Source organism: Salvia hispanica, chromosome 5 (assembly GCF_029641045.1).
Source record: "Salvia hispanica isolate PSC_SH4W2 chromosome 5, Shi_PSC_v1, whole genome shotgun sequence".
In the NCBI taxonomy this organism is placed as follows: Eukaryota; Viridiplantae; Streptophyta; class Magnoliopsida; order Lamiales; family Lamiaceae; genus Salvia; species Salvia hispanica.
Window position 1 is genome coordinate 41,977,585 of NC_142696.1, and position 11,733 is coordinate 41,989,317.

The following is an 11,733-nucleotide window of genomic DNA, read 5'->3' on the forward strand; positions in this document are numbered from 1 at the left end:
AAAATTCAAAAATCCCTTATTTAGAAAAATTTGCATGTCACGATCTCTTATTTTGAAAGGTCATCGGATTTAATCCCTAATTATGAAAGGCATCCGAATTGAGTTCTTTTTTCCGAAATAAAACAATAATGAAAATCATGTGATTCAACAGAGTTTTCTAGTGAGGGACCTGCTCAAAATTTGTAGCTAGATCTATCAATCTTGACCGAATAGACATTCCACTAAGGCTTAAGACTACATATCCTTTTTATGATTCATCCATCATTATAGAAAATACAAACAAAGATAAAGTAAGGGTCATATTCTAAGCATAATGATTTTAGCATTCTAATCCAAAATCAAGACTAAATCTACATCTTTAGATTTTAAAATGAGTGGATGAGATTAAATCTTACGAATCTCAATAAATAGTAGACAAAATATCAACAAAATGGTAATATCGTCATTATGTTATCATATGATTATTTTCGTGAATGTTTTTTTTATATCAACATAGTGTATTACAACTATCAACAATATGACATAATAATATCAACACTAGTACAAGAAAATATCAACACATATTTATTGAGATTTTTACATGGTTTTATTGAGATTTTTTGATGTATTTGTTGATAAAAATCTGGTTATCAACATTTACGAAAACTAAAATAAAAAATATCAAATTTCACCATCCGAACGTCGTCGGAACATATGCAATTAAGATCTCGTTGGAATCCTTATAAAATTATCTTTAATTTGATATTTTTTTGCGAAAAAATAATTTAAATCGAGAGAGTTGCATAAATTTAAAGTTTTATAATGATTTTAATGAGATGGAATTGACATTAATACCCTCTAATTTTATTTATTAATTTTCTTAGTTAAAAATATAATCCAGTGACATTATTTCAACTACTAGATCTTAACTAGTTAGCAATTGATCACTCCCCAGTTGGCTAAAGAAGATAGAAATGAGAGAATTGCTAGAAACAATAGTCGAAATATCTAAGTAAATATATTTACTCGTCTAAAATAGTGTTTTATAAGTAATACTTACCCGTCCTCTAAAAGTAGAAACTTTCCATTTTGGTCCGTTCTCTAAAAATAAAAACTTTCTATTTAAGATAATATTTTTTTCTCTAATAAGGTGGGATCTATTTTTCACTAACACAGGGAGAATGTATTATTATGAAACTTTAGGGAGTAATTTTTAGTGCTCCAAAACATCAGCAAAGAGAGTGGATTATTATGAACACTTCTTACTTAAAGTTGCCAATTATCACTGATTTTTCAGTAACTTAATTATTTTCACGTGGTCATAATTGAAGAAGATTAAGTTGAGTGTGTACTTATCTGCCTAAGTGGAATGCAGATGAATTTTCAAATATAACAGCATCCAAACTTATTTAGTTTCTGTTGCAAGTTTATCAGAAGATTTGGTTGTTTCAGAGTTAAGGAAACAAAACTTTCTCAATAATATATTTCTGGGTACATTCTAATGTATTGCAGTGGATATATTTCTAAAAATCTACAAAATTCTACTCCTAAACACTATTTCTATAATTCATCTCGTGCTCAAACCAGAGATGAAATCTACAAACAAGTCCTCGCTGCAAGGGATGGTGAGGCCACCCATGGGATGATTGAACCCGAACTCTTCCTCAGCTTGGAACAACAATTCTTGAAACGAAGGATGGTTCAGGTACGAGACTGGAATCACAAAGCGCTTCTTTTCATTAAAACCAACATAGACGGCAACATTCCCTTTTGGAACTTCAGCCGACCTTCTTTCATTGGACATAGATCGTCTTAAAATCTGGCGAATGGCCATTATTTGAAGCTCTTTTGAAGTTAGGATGAGATAAGGAGAGTAGTTATGAAAGAATTTCGAATTAGAGAGATGAGGAATCTGAAGGCTTGTTGATGGATTGAAGTTAAGGAAAGTGTTGTATATATAGAAAAGAAATATTGCATCCCTTTGGAAATTGATTGGTTAGCAAACTAATGGATATGTGGTGGATACGAGAGATATGAAACGCAAGAAAAAAGATCATCATCACATGGATTTGTCTACAAACACATATAGCAAGAAATCAAGATTTTGAATGCCATTGTTCCCAACTAACTCTTGCAATGTAGACCTCATCATCTGCCACCACATAAACCAAATAGTATAATAAAATATTTTACACCTATAACTCATAAATGAAGTCCTACAGAAGTCAATTTTATAGACATAAAAAAATGAATGCCGGATTAGTAATTCATCTGGTTAAGTGGTTTGTGAACACGGCTTCTAAAATGGTCCATCAATCAGAAATTTAGGTTGATGAAAATTTGTATTCAAGTATACCAGACTCTAAAAATTCATATGGTTGTGCTGTTTGTAAACATATCATTATTGTGGTCCAACTTTTGAACAGTACTACTTCACATGTATATTTTTTCCTTAAATCTGCATTATGTTCTCAACAAACAAAAAACAGAATCATGTGATTATTAATGTCATAATATAATTTATAAGGATGATATACAATTTGGTTTATGTGGGGGCAGAAGAGGTCTACATTGCACTAGTTTGATGATAACAATAGCATTCAAAATCTTGATTTCTTGCGAAATACTATGTTAGTGTGGTTAGAGACAAGTCCATGTGAAGATCCATTGGTCTGTGTTACCCAACTCTCATACCCACAACATATCCATTAATTTGCTAACCAATCTCAATTTCCATTGGGATGTAATATTTCTTTTCCACCTATATATACAACACTTTCCTCAACTTCAGTCCATCAACAAGCCTTGAACATATTCTTTACCTTTCTTGATTTCTTTCATAATTTACTCTCATATTATTCTAATCTGAAAAAGCTTCAAACAATGGCCATTCGCCAGATTCTAAGACGGTCTTTGTCCAATGAAAGGAGGTCCGCTGAAGTTCCGAAAGGGCATGTTGCCATCTATGTCGGTGATAATGAAAAGAAGCGCTTTGTGATTCCAGTCGCATACTTGAACCATCCTTCATTTCAAGAATTGTTGTTTCAAGCTGAGGAAGAGTTTGGTTTCAATCACCCGATGGGCGGCCTCACCATCCCTTGCAGCGAGGATTTATTTGTAGATTTCATCTCTGGTTTGAGCTCAAGATGATTTATAGAAATGATGTTTTAGGAGTAGAGTTTTGTAGATTAGAAAATGTAACCACTGAGATTGCATTAGAATACACACATATTATTGAGAAACTTTTGTTTCCTTAATTCATTTGGCTCTCTTAAACAACCAAATCTTCCGATAAACTTGCAACGATTAAATAAGTTTGGATAGATGCTGTTATATCCTAAAATTCATATGCATTTTCCTTATCAAAACGCGTTTGTATATATTTAATCGCTGTAATGTTCTTAGAACTATTTATTGTCAGAATACAGAATCATGTAATTATCTAATTTCTGGTGATGATTGAACTAATGCTTAAATATACAGAACTTTTTGGTTCATGTATCATTACAGACATCTTCTGGTGACAATTTCAATGAATAAGTTCTTGCTGCAGGGGATGGTGAAGCCTACCGTAGGGTGATAGAACCCGAATTCTTTCTCAGCTTGAGACAGCAGTTCTTGAAATGAAGATTGATTCAAAGACCATCTCATAATCAATGAATAAGCCACTTTTCTCACCAATATAAACAGCAAAGTGGCCCTTTGGGGCAGTGACTAACATTACAAGTGGATATATTTGCTTTGTTACTGATGATTTTCTACTTTTTCATAAGACCACAATCAAGATTTATAGAGTCAGAATAATGTGCCTGATTTCGTTATTAGAAATCTAAGGAATCATATGATTAATGATTTTGTAAGGGTCTAAGAACTCGATGTTAGAGCATATACAGCGACGTTTTGGACAAATGCAGATAAGTGTGAGTGATAATAGCATCTAAATTTCTTTCATGTCTATTGCAAATTTAAGAACTCGAAATTCCAAGAAATCCACAGAGACATAGTTTTGCATCTGAGAATGGCTAAGTATATTCGTATCTTGTCATTACATACATTTCTAAAGGCTGATCTACAAAAATGTGCTTTTTCCTAAAACATTTCTGTTATATCATCATGTCCTGCTGAAGGCAGAGACGACGTCAATGAATAAGTCCTCGCGGCAGGGGATGGTGAGGCCGCCCATGGGATGATTGAACCCGAATTCTTCCTCAGCTTGAAACAGCAATTCTTGAAACAAAGGGTGGTTCAAATACGACAATGGAATAACAAAACGCTTCTTCTCAGTCTCCCCTACATAGACAGCAACATGGCCCTTTGAGACCTCATTTCTTGATGAAGCTGATCTTCTCTCGCTAGATAAAGACCGTCTCAGCATTTGTCGCATGGCCATTCTTCTACAAAACCGTGCAATGAGCAACTTTTTTTGTGGGAGAGAGAATCTTAAGTTTATATGGTGAAAGAGCTGATATTGGTTGAATGAAGAAATGTGTGTTGTGTATATATAGACTTTTAAAAAAATGGCTTATATTGAAATATGATGAGAAGATAACAAGTATATATTGAAATGGGGTATGATGCCTAAGTTGAAAACACAAGCACATTATGAATCACATGGAGTTGTCTTATGATATGTGGTTTGACACATTGTTAGCCTACCAACTATATTGGCAACAAGCCATGGCCACATAATAAATTTTGATGCCTCTCTGATCCGAAGAAAAGCCATAATTGAATATGTAGGACTCAATATATATGTGTGACAGGTTTTATTACTATAATAATATTTGGTTTAATGTGGGACATATGAAGTTAACATTGCAATTGTTAGTTGGGAACATTGGCAATCAAAGTCTTGATTTCTTGCTAAATATGTTCATAGACAATCCATGTGATGATCCATTTGCTTGTGTTTCCCAACTCTCATAATCATTAGCTTGCTCACTAATCTCTATTTCCAAAGAGATGCAATATTTCTTTTCCACCTATATATACAACACTTTCCTCAACTTCAACCCATCATCAAGCCTTGAACAGATTCATAAGCTTTCTTATTTGAATTTCTTTCATAACTAATCTCCTCATCTCATCCCAACTTCAAAAAAACTTCAAACAATGGCCATTCGCCAGATTCTAAGACGGTCTTTGTCCAATGAAAGAAGGTCCGCTGAAGTTCCAAAAGGGCATGTTGCTGTCTATGTCGGTCATAATGAAAAGAAGCGCTTTGTGATTCCAGTCGCATACTTGAACCATCCTTCGTTTCAAGAATTGCTGTTTCAAGCTGAGGAGGAGTTCGGGTTCAATCACCCGATGGGTGGCCTCACCATCCCTTGCAGCGAGGACTTATTTGTAGATTTCATCTCCGATTTGAGCATGAGATGATTTATAGGAATGGTGTTTTAGGAGTAGAATTTTGTAGATTAGAAAATGTATCCACTGAGAATACATTAGAATGTATACTGAAACATATTATTGAGAAACTATTGTTTCCTGAATTCATATGGCTCTCTGAAACAACCAAATCTTCTGATAAACTTTCAACAGAAACTAAATACAGTATACAAGTCTGGATGCTGTTATATCTGAAAATCCATCTGCATTCCACTTAGGCAGATAAGTACATACCCAACTTATTCTTCTTCAGTTATGACATCATGAAAATAATCAAGTTCTTGAAAAATCAGTGATAATTGGCAATTTTAACAGAATAATATGACAAGTGTTCATAATAATACACTCTCTTTGCTGATGTTTTGGAGCTCTAAAAATTACCAAAAAAGATCGATTGGAGTAGTAGAATTGGTAGTAAAATAATAAGTATATCATTAATTAAGAAATTATGTCTGTAAAAATTTCTTTAACAGATCTTCACTAAGAAAAGATTAATGCAGATAAAAAGAATTCAACTTCTTAAAAAATTGAGAAAATTAGGTGAAAATGGACATCATATTTTGTTTGTGAGGGTAGGGTTGGTAGGCTGCATTGTTCTACATCACAAATTTTTGTTTGCTTCAAAATCTTGATGATAATTCAACGACAATTCCATGTGGTTTCTCATGTGCTCATGTTTTTTATTTTTTATAATAAGATGTAAAGACTAAACAGTTTATAATAGGTAAGAGGATAACATAACAAGTGGATATGCAATAGGCCTGCAAATTGTAAGTCAAAGTCAGATGGAATTGTCTTTGAATCATCACAATAATATCTGATGTACTCCCTCCGTCCCATATTTGGAGTCACTTATTGTTATGGTTCGGATTTTAAGAAAGAGTTGAAGTGTGTAATAAATGAAGTAAGATGGTGGAGTAGCAAGTAGCAACATGGGCCCTCGCATAACACTCTTTGAAGCCAATTTTCACCTAAAATGCTCGATAATTTGATAATGAACGCGTTCTCATCTGTCAATGTTGAAGGTTTTGAGAAAATGATAAGACTAAGAGAGAAGCTGATATGCAAAAGACAAATGCATGTGTGTTTATGGCCCTTACTATCTCACTAATTCCCAAAGAGTTTGAGTTACACATTTATTACTTACGAAAATTCTGTTTTAGATATCTTCTTGGAAAATTTGACTACTGTTACTAGCAATTCTCAAATATCTATCTTCTTTAACAACTTGGAGGAGTGAAAAGCATCACCAAATAATACCTTTGTTTATATTTTCTGTAATGATAGATGAATCAAAAAAGGACATGTTAAAGCCTTAGTAGAATCTTTGTAGCTACTTGAATTCTATTCAATTGATAGAGCTAGCTTTTAAATTTTGAGAAATCTTTGAATCACGTGATTTTCATTATTATTTTAATAAAATAACTACATCAGCCTTATTTAGTTTCTGCTGCAAGTTTATCAAAAGACTTTGGTTGTTTGAGAGAGCCATAAGAATTAAGGAAACAAAAGTTTCTCAATAATTTGTTTGGTGTACATTCTAATGTCTTCTCAGATGATACATTTTCTAATCTGCAAAATTCTACTCCTAAAACACTATCTATTGCTATAAATCATCTTGTGCTCAAACCAGAGATGAAATCTACAAATAAGTCCTCGCTGCAAGGGATGGTGAGGCCACCCATGGGATGGTTGAACCCGAACTCTTCCTCAGCTTGAAACAGCAATTCTTGAAACGAAGGATGGTTCAAGTACGAGACTGGAATCACAAAGCGCTTCTTTTCGTTATCACCAACATAGATGGCAACATGCCCTTTTGGAACTTCAGCCGACCTTCTTTCATTGGACAACGACCGTCTTAGAATCTGGCGAATGGCCATTGTGTGAATGTTTTCTGAAGTTAGAAAGAGAAGAGTGGAGTAGTTATGAAAGAATTTCAAAATAACTAAGAAAGTAAGGAATTTGAAGGCTTGTTTGTTGATGGATTGAAGTTGAGAAAAGTGTTGTATATATAGAAAAGAAATATTGCATCCCTCTGGAAATTGATTGGTTAGCAAACTAATGGATATGTGGTGGGTATTAGAGTTGGGAGTACAAGCAAATTAATGGATCATCATCACATGTATTTTTCTACAAACTTATTTAGCAAGAAATCATGATTTTGAATGCCATTGTTCCCAACTAACTGTTGCATTGTAGACCTCATCATCTGCCCCCACATAAACCAAATACTAGTATAATAAAATATGTCACACCTATAATTTATAAATGAAGTCCCCTACAGATTCAATTTTAAAGGCATAAAAAAGTGAATGCCAGATTAGTAATTCATCTGGTTGAGTGGTTTGTGAACAAAGCTTCTAAAATGGTCCATCAATCATAAATTTTGGTTGATGAAAATTTGTACTACAAGTTAATTATACCAAACTTTCACAAATTATATGGTTGTGCTGTTTGTAAGCATATCGATATTATGGTCCAATTATTGAACAGTACTTCACATATATATTTTTTCCTTAAATCTGCATTATGTTCTCAACAAACAAAAAAAAACAGAATCATGTAATTTAATGTTCTAATATGACTTCATTTATCAGGATGACATATTTTACTCTACAATTTGGTTTGTGTGGGGGCAGATGAGGTCTACATTGCACTAGTTTGTTTGTAACAATGTCATTAAAATCTTAATTTCTTGCAAAATATGTTTGTGTGATTTAGAGACAAGTCCATGTGATGATCCATTGGTTTGTGGTTCCCAACTCTCATACCCACAACAAATCCATTAATTTTCTAACCAACCTCAGTTTCCATAGGGTTGTATTATTTCTTTTCCATATATATATACAACACTTTCTCAATTTCAACCCATCAACAAGCCTACAGCATATTCCTTACCTGTCTTGATTTCTTTCATAGCTACTCTCCTCATCTCATCCTAACTTCAAAAAAAGCTTCAAACAATGGCCATTCGCCAGATTCTAAGACGGTCTTTGTCCAATGAAAGGAGGTCCGCTGAAGTTCCAAAAGGCCATGTTGCTGTCTATGTTGGCCATAATGAAAAGAAGCGCTTTCTGATTCCAGTCGCATACTTGAACCATCCTTCGTTTCAAGAATTTCTGTTTCAAGCTGAGGAAGAGTTCGGGTTCAATCACCCGATGGGTGGCCTTACCATCCCTTGCAGCGAGGACTTATTTGTAGATTTCATCTCCGGTTTGAGCACGAGATGATTTACAGCAATGGTGTTTTAGGAGTAGAATTTTGTAGACTAGAAAATGTATACATTGAGAATACATTAGACTGTACACTGAAACATATTATTGAGAAACTTCTATTTCCTTAATTCATATGGCTCTCTGAAACAACCAAATCTTCTGATAAACTTTTAACAGAAACTAAATAAGTTCGGATGCTGTATGTCATTAAATTCATCAGCATTTGCCTCAATCAAATCCAGACAAGTTTATATATGTTTTAAAACAATCATTTTCTTTAACACTATTGATTGTTAGACTACAGAATCATGTGATTCATCAGATTTCTAGTGATGGACTCACTCAACATTTATAACTCTCTCAATATTGACTGAATAGAAATAAAGTAGCTACGGTTTTTGAGTTAATGCTTAAAGATAAATAACATTTTTGATCCATCTATCATAACAAATAAGAAATTATGTTTTGTAAAAATTTCTAAGCTATTCTTCTTTACGAAATTGTTGTATACAGAACAGTAAGCGATAAGATTAATGCAGATAAAAAAGAATTCAACTTTTAAAAATTGACAAAAATTAGGTGAAAATGGACATCATAGTTTGTATGTGAGGGTAGCGTTGGCTGGCTGCATTCTTCAACATCACAAATTTTTGTTTGCTTTCAAAATCTTGATGACGATTCAAAGACAATCCCATGTGGTTTCTCATGTGCTCGTGTTTTCGAATATATATAATAATGTAAAGTCTAAACAGGTTGAGATATCTCATTCTAAGGTTGAAGATATGACATAATTACAGCATAGGTATCATACTAACAGCATATATACATATCATTCACAATTTTTTCTTATCTTATTCTGTCAAGTTAATATATTACCATTAGTCACTGATTTTTCAACAACGTTATTATTTTCTCTAAAAGGCAGCTAAATGTTAAGTTGTAAGGATACTTTTCATTGATGGATTAAGGCTGTTGACAATTTATTGGAAAATGTTTCATGTGACAGGTGATGAGATTTTTCAAGGATCTCATTTGTCTAGAAATAACAGCAAATGTAACAAGGACCAAGCTCATATTGATTTTTGGCAATCTGAAAAATGGTTCAATAAATGTCATCTTCATTTTTAGTATGTCATTGACTACAATTTCTAAGAGATTCTAATCTACAAAATGGTGATTCTCCTAAACGTATCTTCTACATTAATCATGTTTTTCTCAAGCTAGATACGACGTCAGTGAATAAGTCCTCGCTGCAGGGGATGGTGATGCCGCCCATAGGGTGATGGAAACCAAATTCTTCCTCAGCTTGAAACAACAATTCTTGAAACGAGGAATGGTTCAAGTACGACACTGGAATGACAAAGCGCCTCTTTTCATTCTCACCGATATAAACAGCAACATGCCCCTTTGGGACTTCAGCTGACCTTCTCTCGCTAGACAAGGAATGTCTCAACATCTGTCGAATGGCCATTGCTGTGCAAATTCGAACTCTTCTGAGCTGAAACAAAATATTTGTTTGAATGTGAAGAAAAGCTTTTGTTGATGGTTGCAATAAGGGAGTGTGTTGTGTATATATGGATGATCAAGAAATGATTTTTTTTTCATGTATTCTTATGATGGGTAAGTGGATAACATAACAAGTGGATATAAATTGCCTGCAATTGTAAGTTGAGAAGCACAAGCACATGAGGAATCACATGGAAATGTCTTTGAATCATCAGCAAGATTTTATTGCAACAAGATTATGTGATGTAAAACTATGTAGTCTACCAACACTGCAAGTAACAACGCGGGCCCTTGCATAACAAACTTTGATCCCTTTTCTCACCTAAAATGCTCGATAATTTGATATTGAACGCGTTCTTATCTGTCAAAGTTGAAGAGACTGATATGCAAAAGACAAATGCATGTGTTTTTATGGCCCTTGATATCTCACTTATTCCCCCAAATAGTTTGAGTTAGACATTGATTACTTATAGTAACACTACTTCAGATAAGTAAATATATTTACTTAGAAAATATGACTATGGTTACTAGCAATTCTCAAATATCTATCTGCAAGTTGAAGGAGTGAAAAGCATCACCAAATAAGACTTTATCTTTGTTCATATTTTCTATAGATAAATCAAAAAAAGGATATGTAATTTTAAGCCTTGGTATAATGACCGTAGCTACTTAAATTCTATTAAGTCAAAGATTAATAGAGCTAGCTATAAATTTTGAGTAGGTCCATCACTAGAAATATGTTGAATCACATGACTTTCATTATTATTTTAAAACACATAGCAGCATCCAAATTTATCAGAAGATTTTGGTTGTTTGAGAGAGCAATAAGAATTAAGGAAACCACAGTTTCTCAATAATGTGTTTCGTATACATTCTAATGTATTCTCAGAGGAAACATTTTCTAATCTGCAAAATTCTACTCCTAAAACACTATTGCTACAAATCATCTTGTGCTCAAACCAGAGATGAAATCTACGAATAAGTCCTCGCTGCAAGGAATGGTGAGGCCACCCATCGGGTGATTAAACCCAAATTCTTCCTCAGCTTGAAAGAGCAATTCTTGAAACGAAGGATGGTTCAAGTAGGCAACTGGAATCACAAAGCGCTTCTTTTCATTATCACCAACATAGACGGCAACATGCCCTTTTGGAACTTCAGCTGACCTTCTTTCATTGGACAAAGACCGTCTTAGAATCTGACGAATGGCCATTGTTTGAATGTTTTGTGAAGTTAGAAAGAAAAGAGTGGAGTAGTTATGAAAGAATTTCAAAATAATTAAGAAAGATAAGGAATCAGAAGGCTTGTTTGTTGATGGATTGAAGTTGAGAAAAGTGTTGTATATATAGAAAAGAAATATTGCATCCCTTTGGAAATTGATTGGTTAGCAAACTAATGGATATGTGGTGAGTATTAGAGTTGGGAGTACAAGCAAATGTATCATCATCACATGTATTTGTCTACAAACATATTTAGCAAGAGATCAAGATTTTGAATGCCATTGTTCCCAACTAACTCTTGCAATGCAGACCTGATCATCTGCCCCACATAAACCAAATAGTATAATTAATTATGCCACACCTATAATCTGCATTATGTTCTCAAACAAGCAAAAAAACAGAATCATGTGATTATTAATGTCCTAATA

At 33.6% G+C, this 11,733-nt stretch overlaps 8 protein-coding genes across 8 annotated transcripts; 3 read left to right on the forward strand and 5 right to left on the reverse strand.

The window, feature by feature from the left end:
- Nucleotides 1-1,433: 1,433 nt before the first annotated feature.
- Nucleotides 1,434-2,016, reverse strand: LOC148926863 (auxin-induced protein 15A-like). The gene has a single exon (XM_089058045.1). It carries the CDS (start codon nt 1,811-1,813, stop codon nt 1,547-1,549), a length of 267 nt encoding a protein of 88 aa, XP_088914171.1. The 5' UTR covers nt 1,814-2,016; the 3' UTR covers nt 1,434-1,546.
- Nucleotides 2,017-2,621: 605 nt separating this feature from the next.
- LOC125189314 (auxin-induced protein 15A-like) lies at nt 2,622-3,221 on the forward strand. The gene has a single exon (XM_089058049.1). It carries the CDS (start codon nt 2,863-2,865, stop codon nt 3,127-3,129), a length of 267 nt encoding a protein of 88 aa, XP_088914175.1. The 5' UTR covers nt 2,622-2,862; the 3' UTR covers nt 3,130-3,221.
- A 762-nt stretch (nt 3,222-3,983) lies between these two features.
- Nucleotides 3,984-4,477, reverse strand: LOC125188850 (auxin-responsive protein SAUR20-like). The gene has a single exon (XM_048085913.2). The coding sequence runs from the start codon at nt 4,367-4,369 to the stop codon at nt 4,091-4,093; it is 279 nt and encodes a 92-aa protein (XP_047941870.1). The 5' UTR covers nt 4,370-4,477; the 3' UTR covers nt 3,984-4,090.
- Nucleotides 4,478-4,895: 418 nt separating this feature from the next.
- LOC125188851 (auxin-induced protein 15A-like) lies at nt 4,896-5,471 on the forward strand. The gene has a single exon (XM_048085914.2). The coding sequence runs from the start codon at nt 5,092-5,094 to the stop codon at nt 5,356-5,358; it is 267 nt and encodes an 88-aa protein (XP_047941871.1). The 5' UTR covers nt 4,896-5,091; the 3' UTR covers nt 5,359-5,471.
- Nucleotides 5,472-6,864: 1,393 nt separating this feature from the next.
- On the reverse strand, nt 6,865-7,393 carry LOC125188853 (auxin-induced protein 15A-like). The gene has a single exon (XM_089058700.1). It carries the CDS (start codon nt 7,245-7,247, stop codon nt 6,981-6,983), a length of 267 nt encoding a protein of 88 aa, XP_088914826.1. The 5' UTR covers nt 7,248-7,393; the 3' UTR covers nt 6,865-6,980.
- Nucleotides 7,394-8,245: 852 nt separating this feature from the next.
- On the forward strand, nt 8,246-8,714 carry LOC148926864 (auxin-induced protein 15A-like). The gene has a single exon (XM_089058701.1). The coding sequence runs from the start codon at nt 8,331-8,333 to the stop codon at nt 8,595-8,597; it is 267 nt and encodes an 88-aa protein (XP_088914827.1). The 5' UTR covers nt 8,246-8,330; the 3' UTR covers nt 8,598-8,714.
- A 959-nt stretch (nt 8,715-9,673) lies between these two features.
- Nucleotides 9,674-10,194, reverse strand: LOC148926865 (auxin-induced protein 15A-like). The gene has a single exon (XM_089058702.1). The coding sequence runs from the start codon at nt 10,051-10,053 to the stop codon at nt 9,787-9,789; it is 267 nt and encodes an 88-aa protein (XP_088914828.1). The 5' UTR covers nt 10,054-10,194; the 3' UTR covers nt 9,674-9,786.
- Nucleotides 10,195-10,913: 719 nt separating this feature from the next.
- LOC125188852 (auxin-induced protein 15A-like) lies at nt 10,914-11,402 on the reverse strand. The gene has a single exon (XM_048085915.2). It carries the CDS (start codon nt 11,296-11,298, stop codon nt 11,032-11,034), a length of 267 nt encoding a protein of 88 aa, XP_047941872.1. The 5' UTR covers nt 11,299-11,402; the 3' UTR covers nt 10,914-11,031.
- Nucleotides 11,403-11,733: the final 331 nt, after the last annotated feature.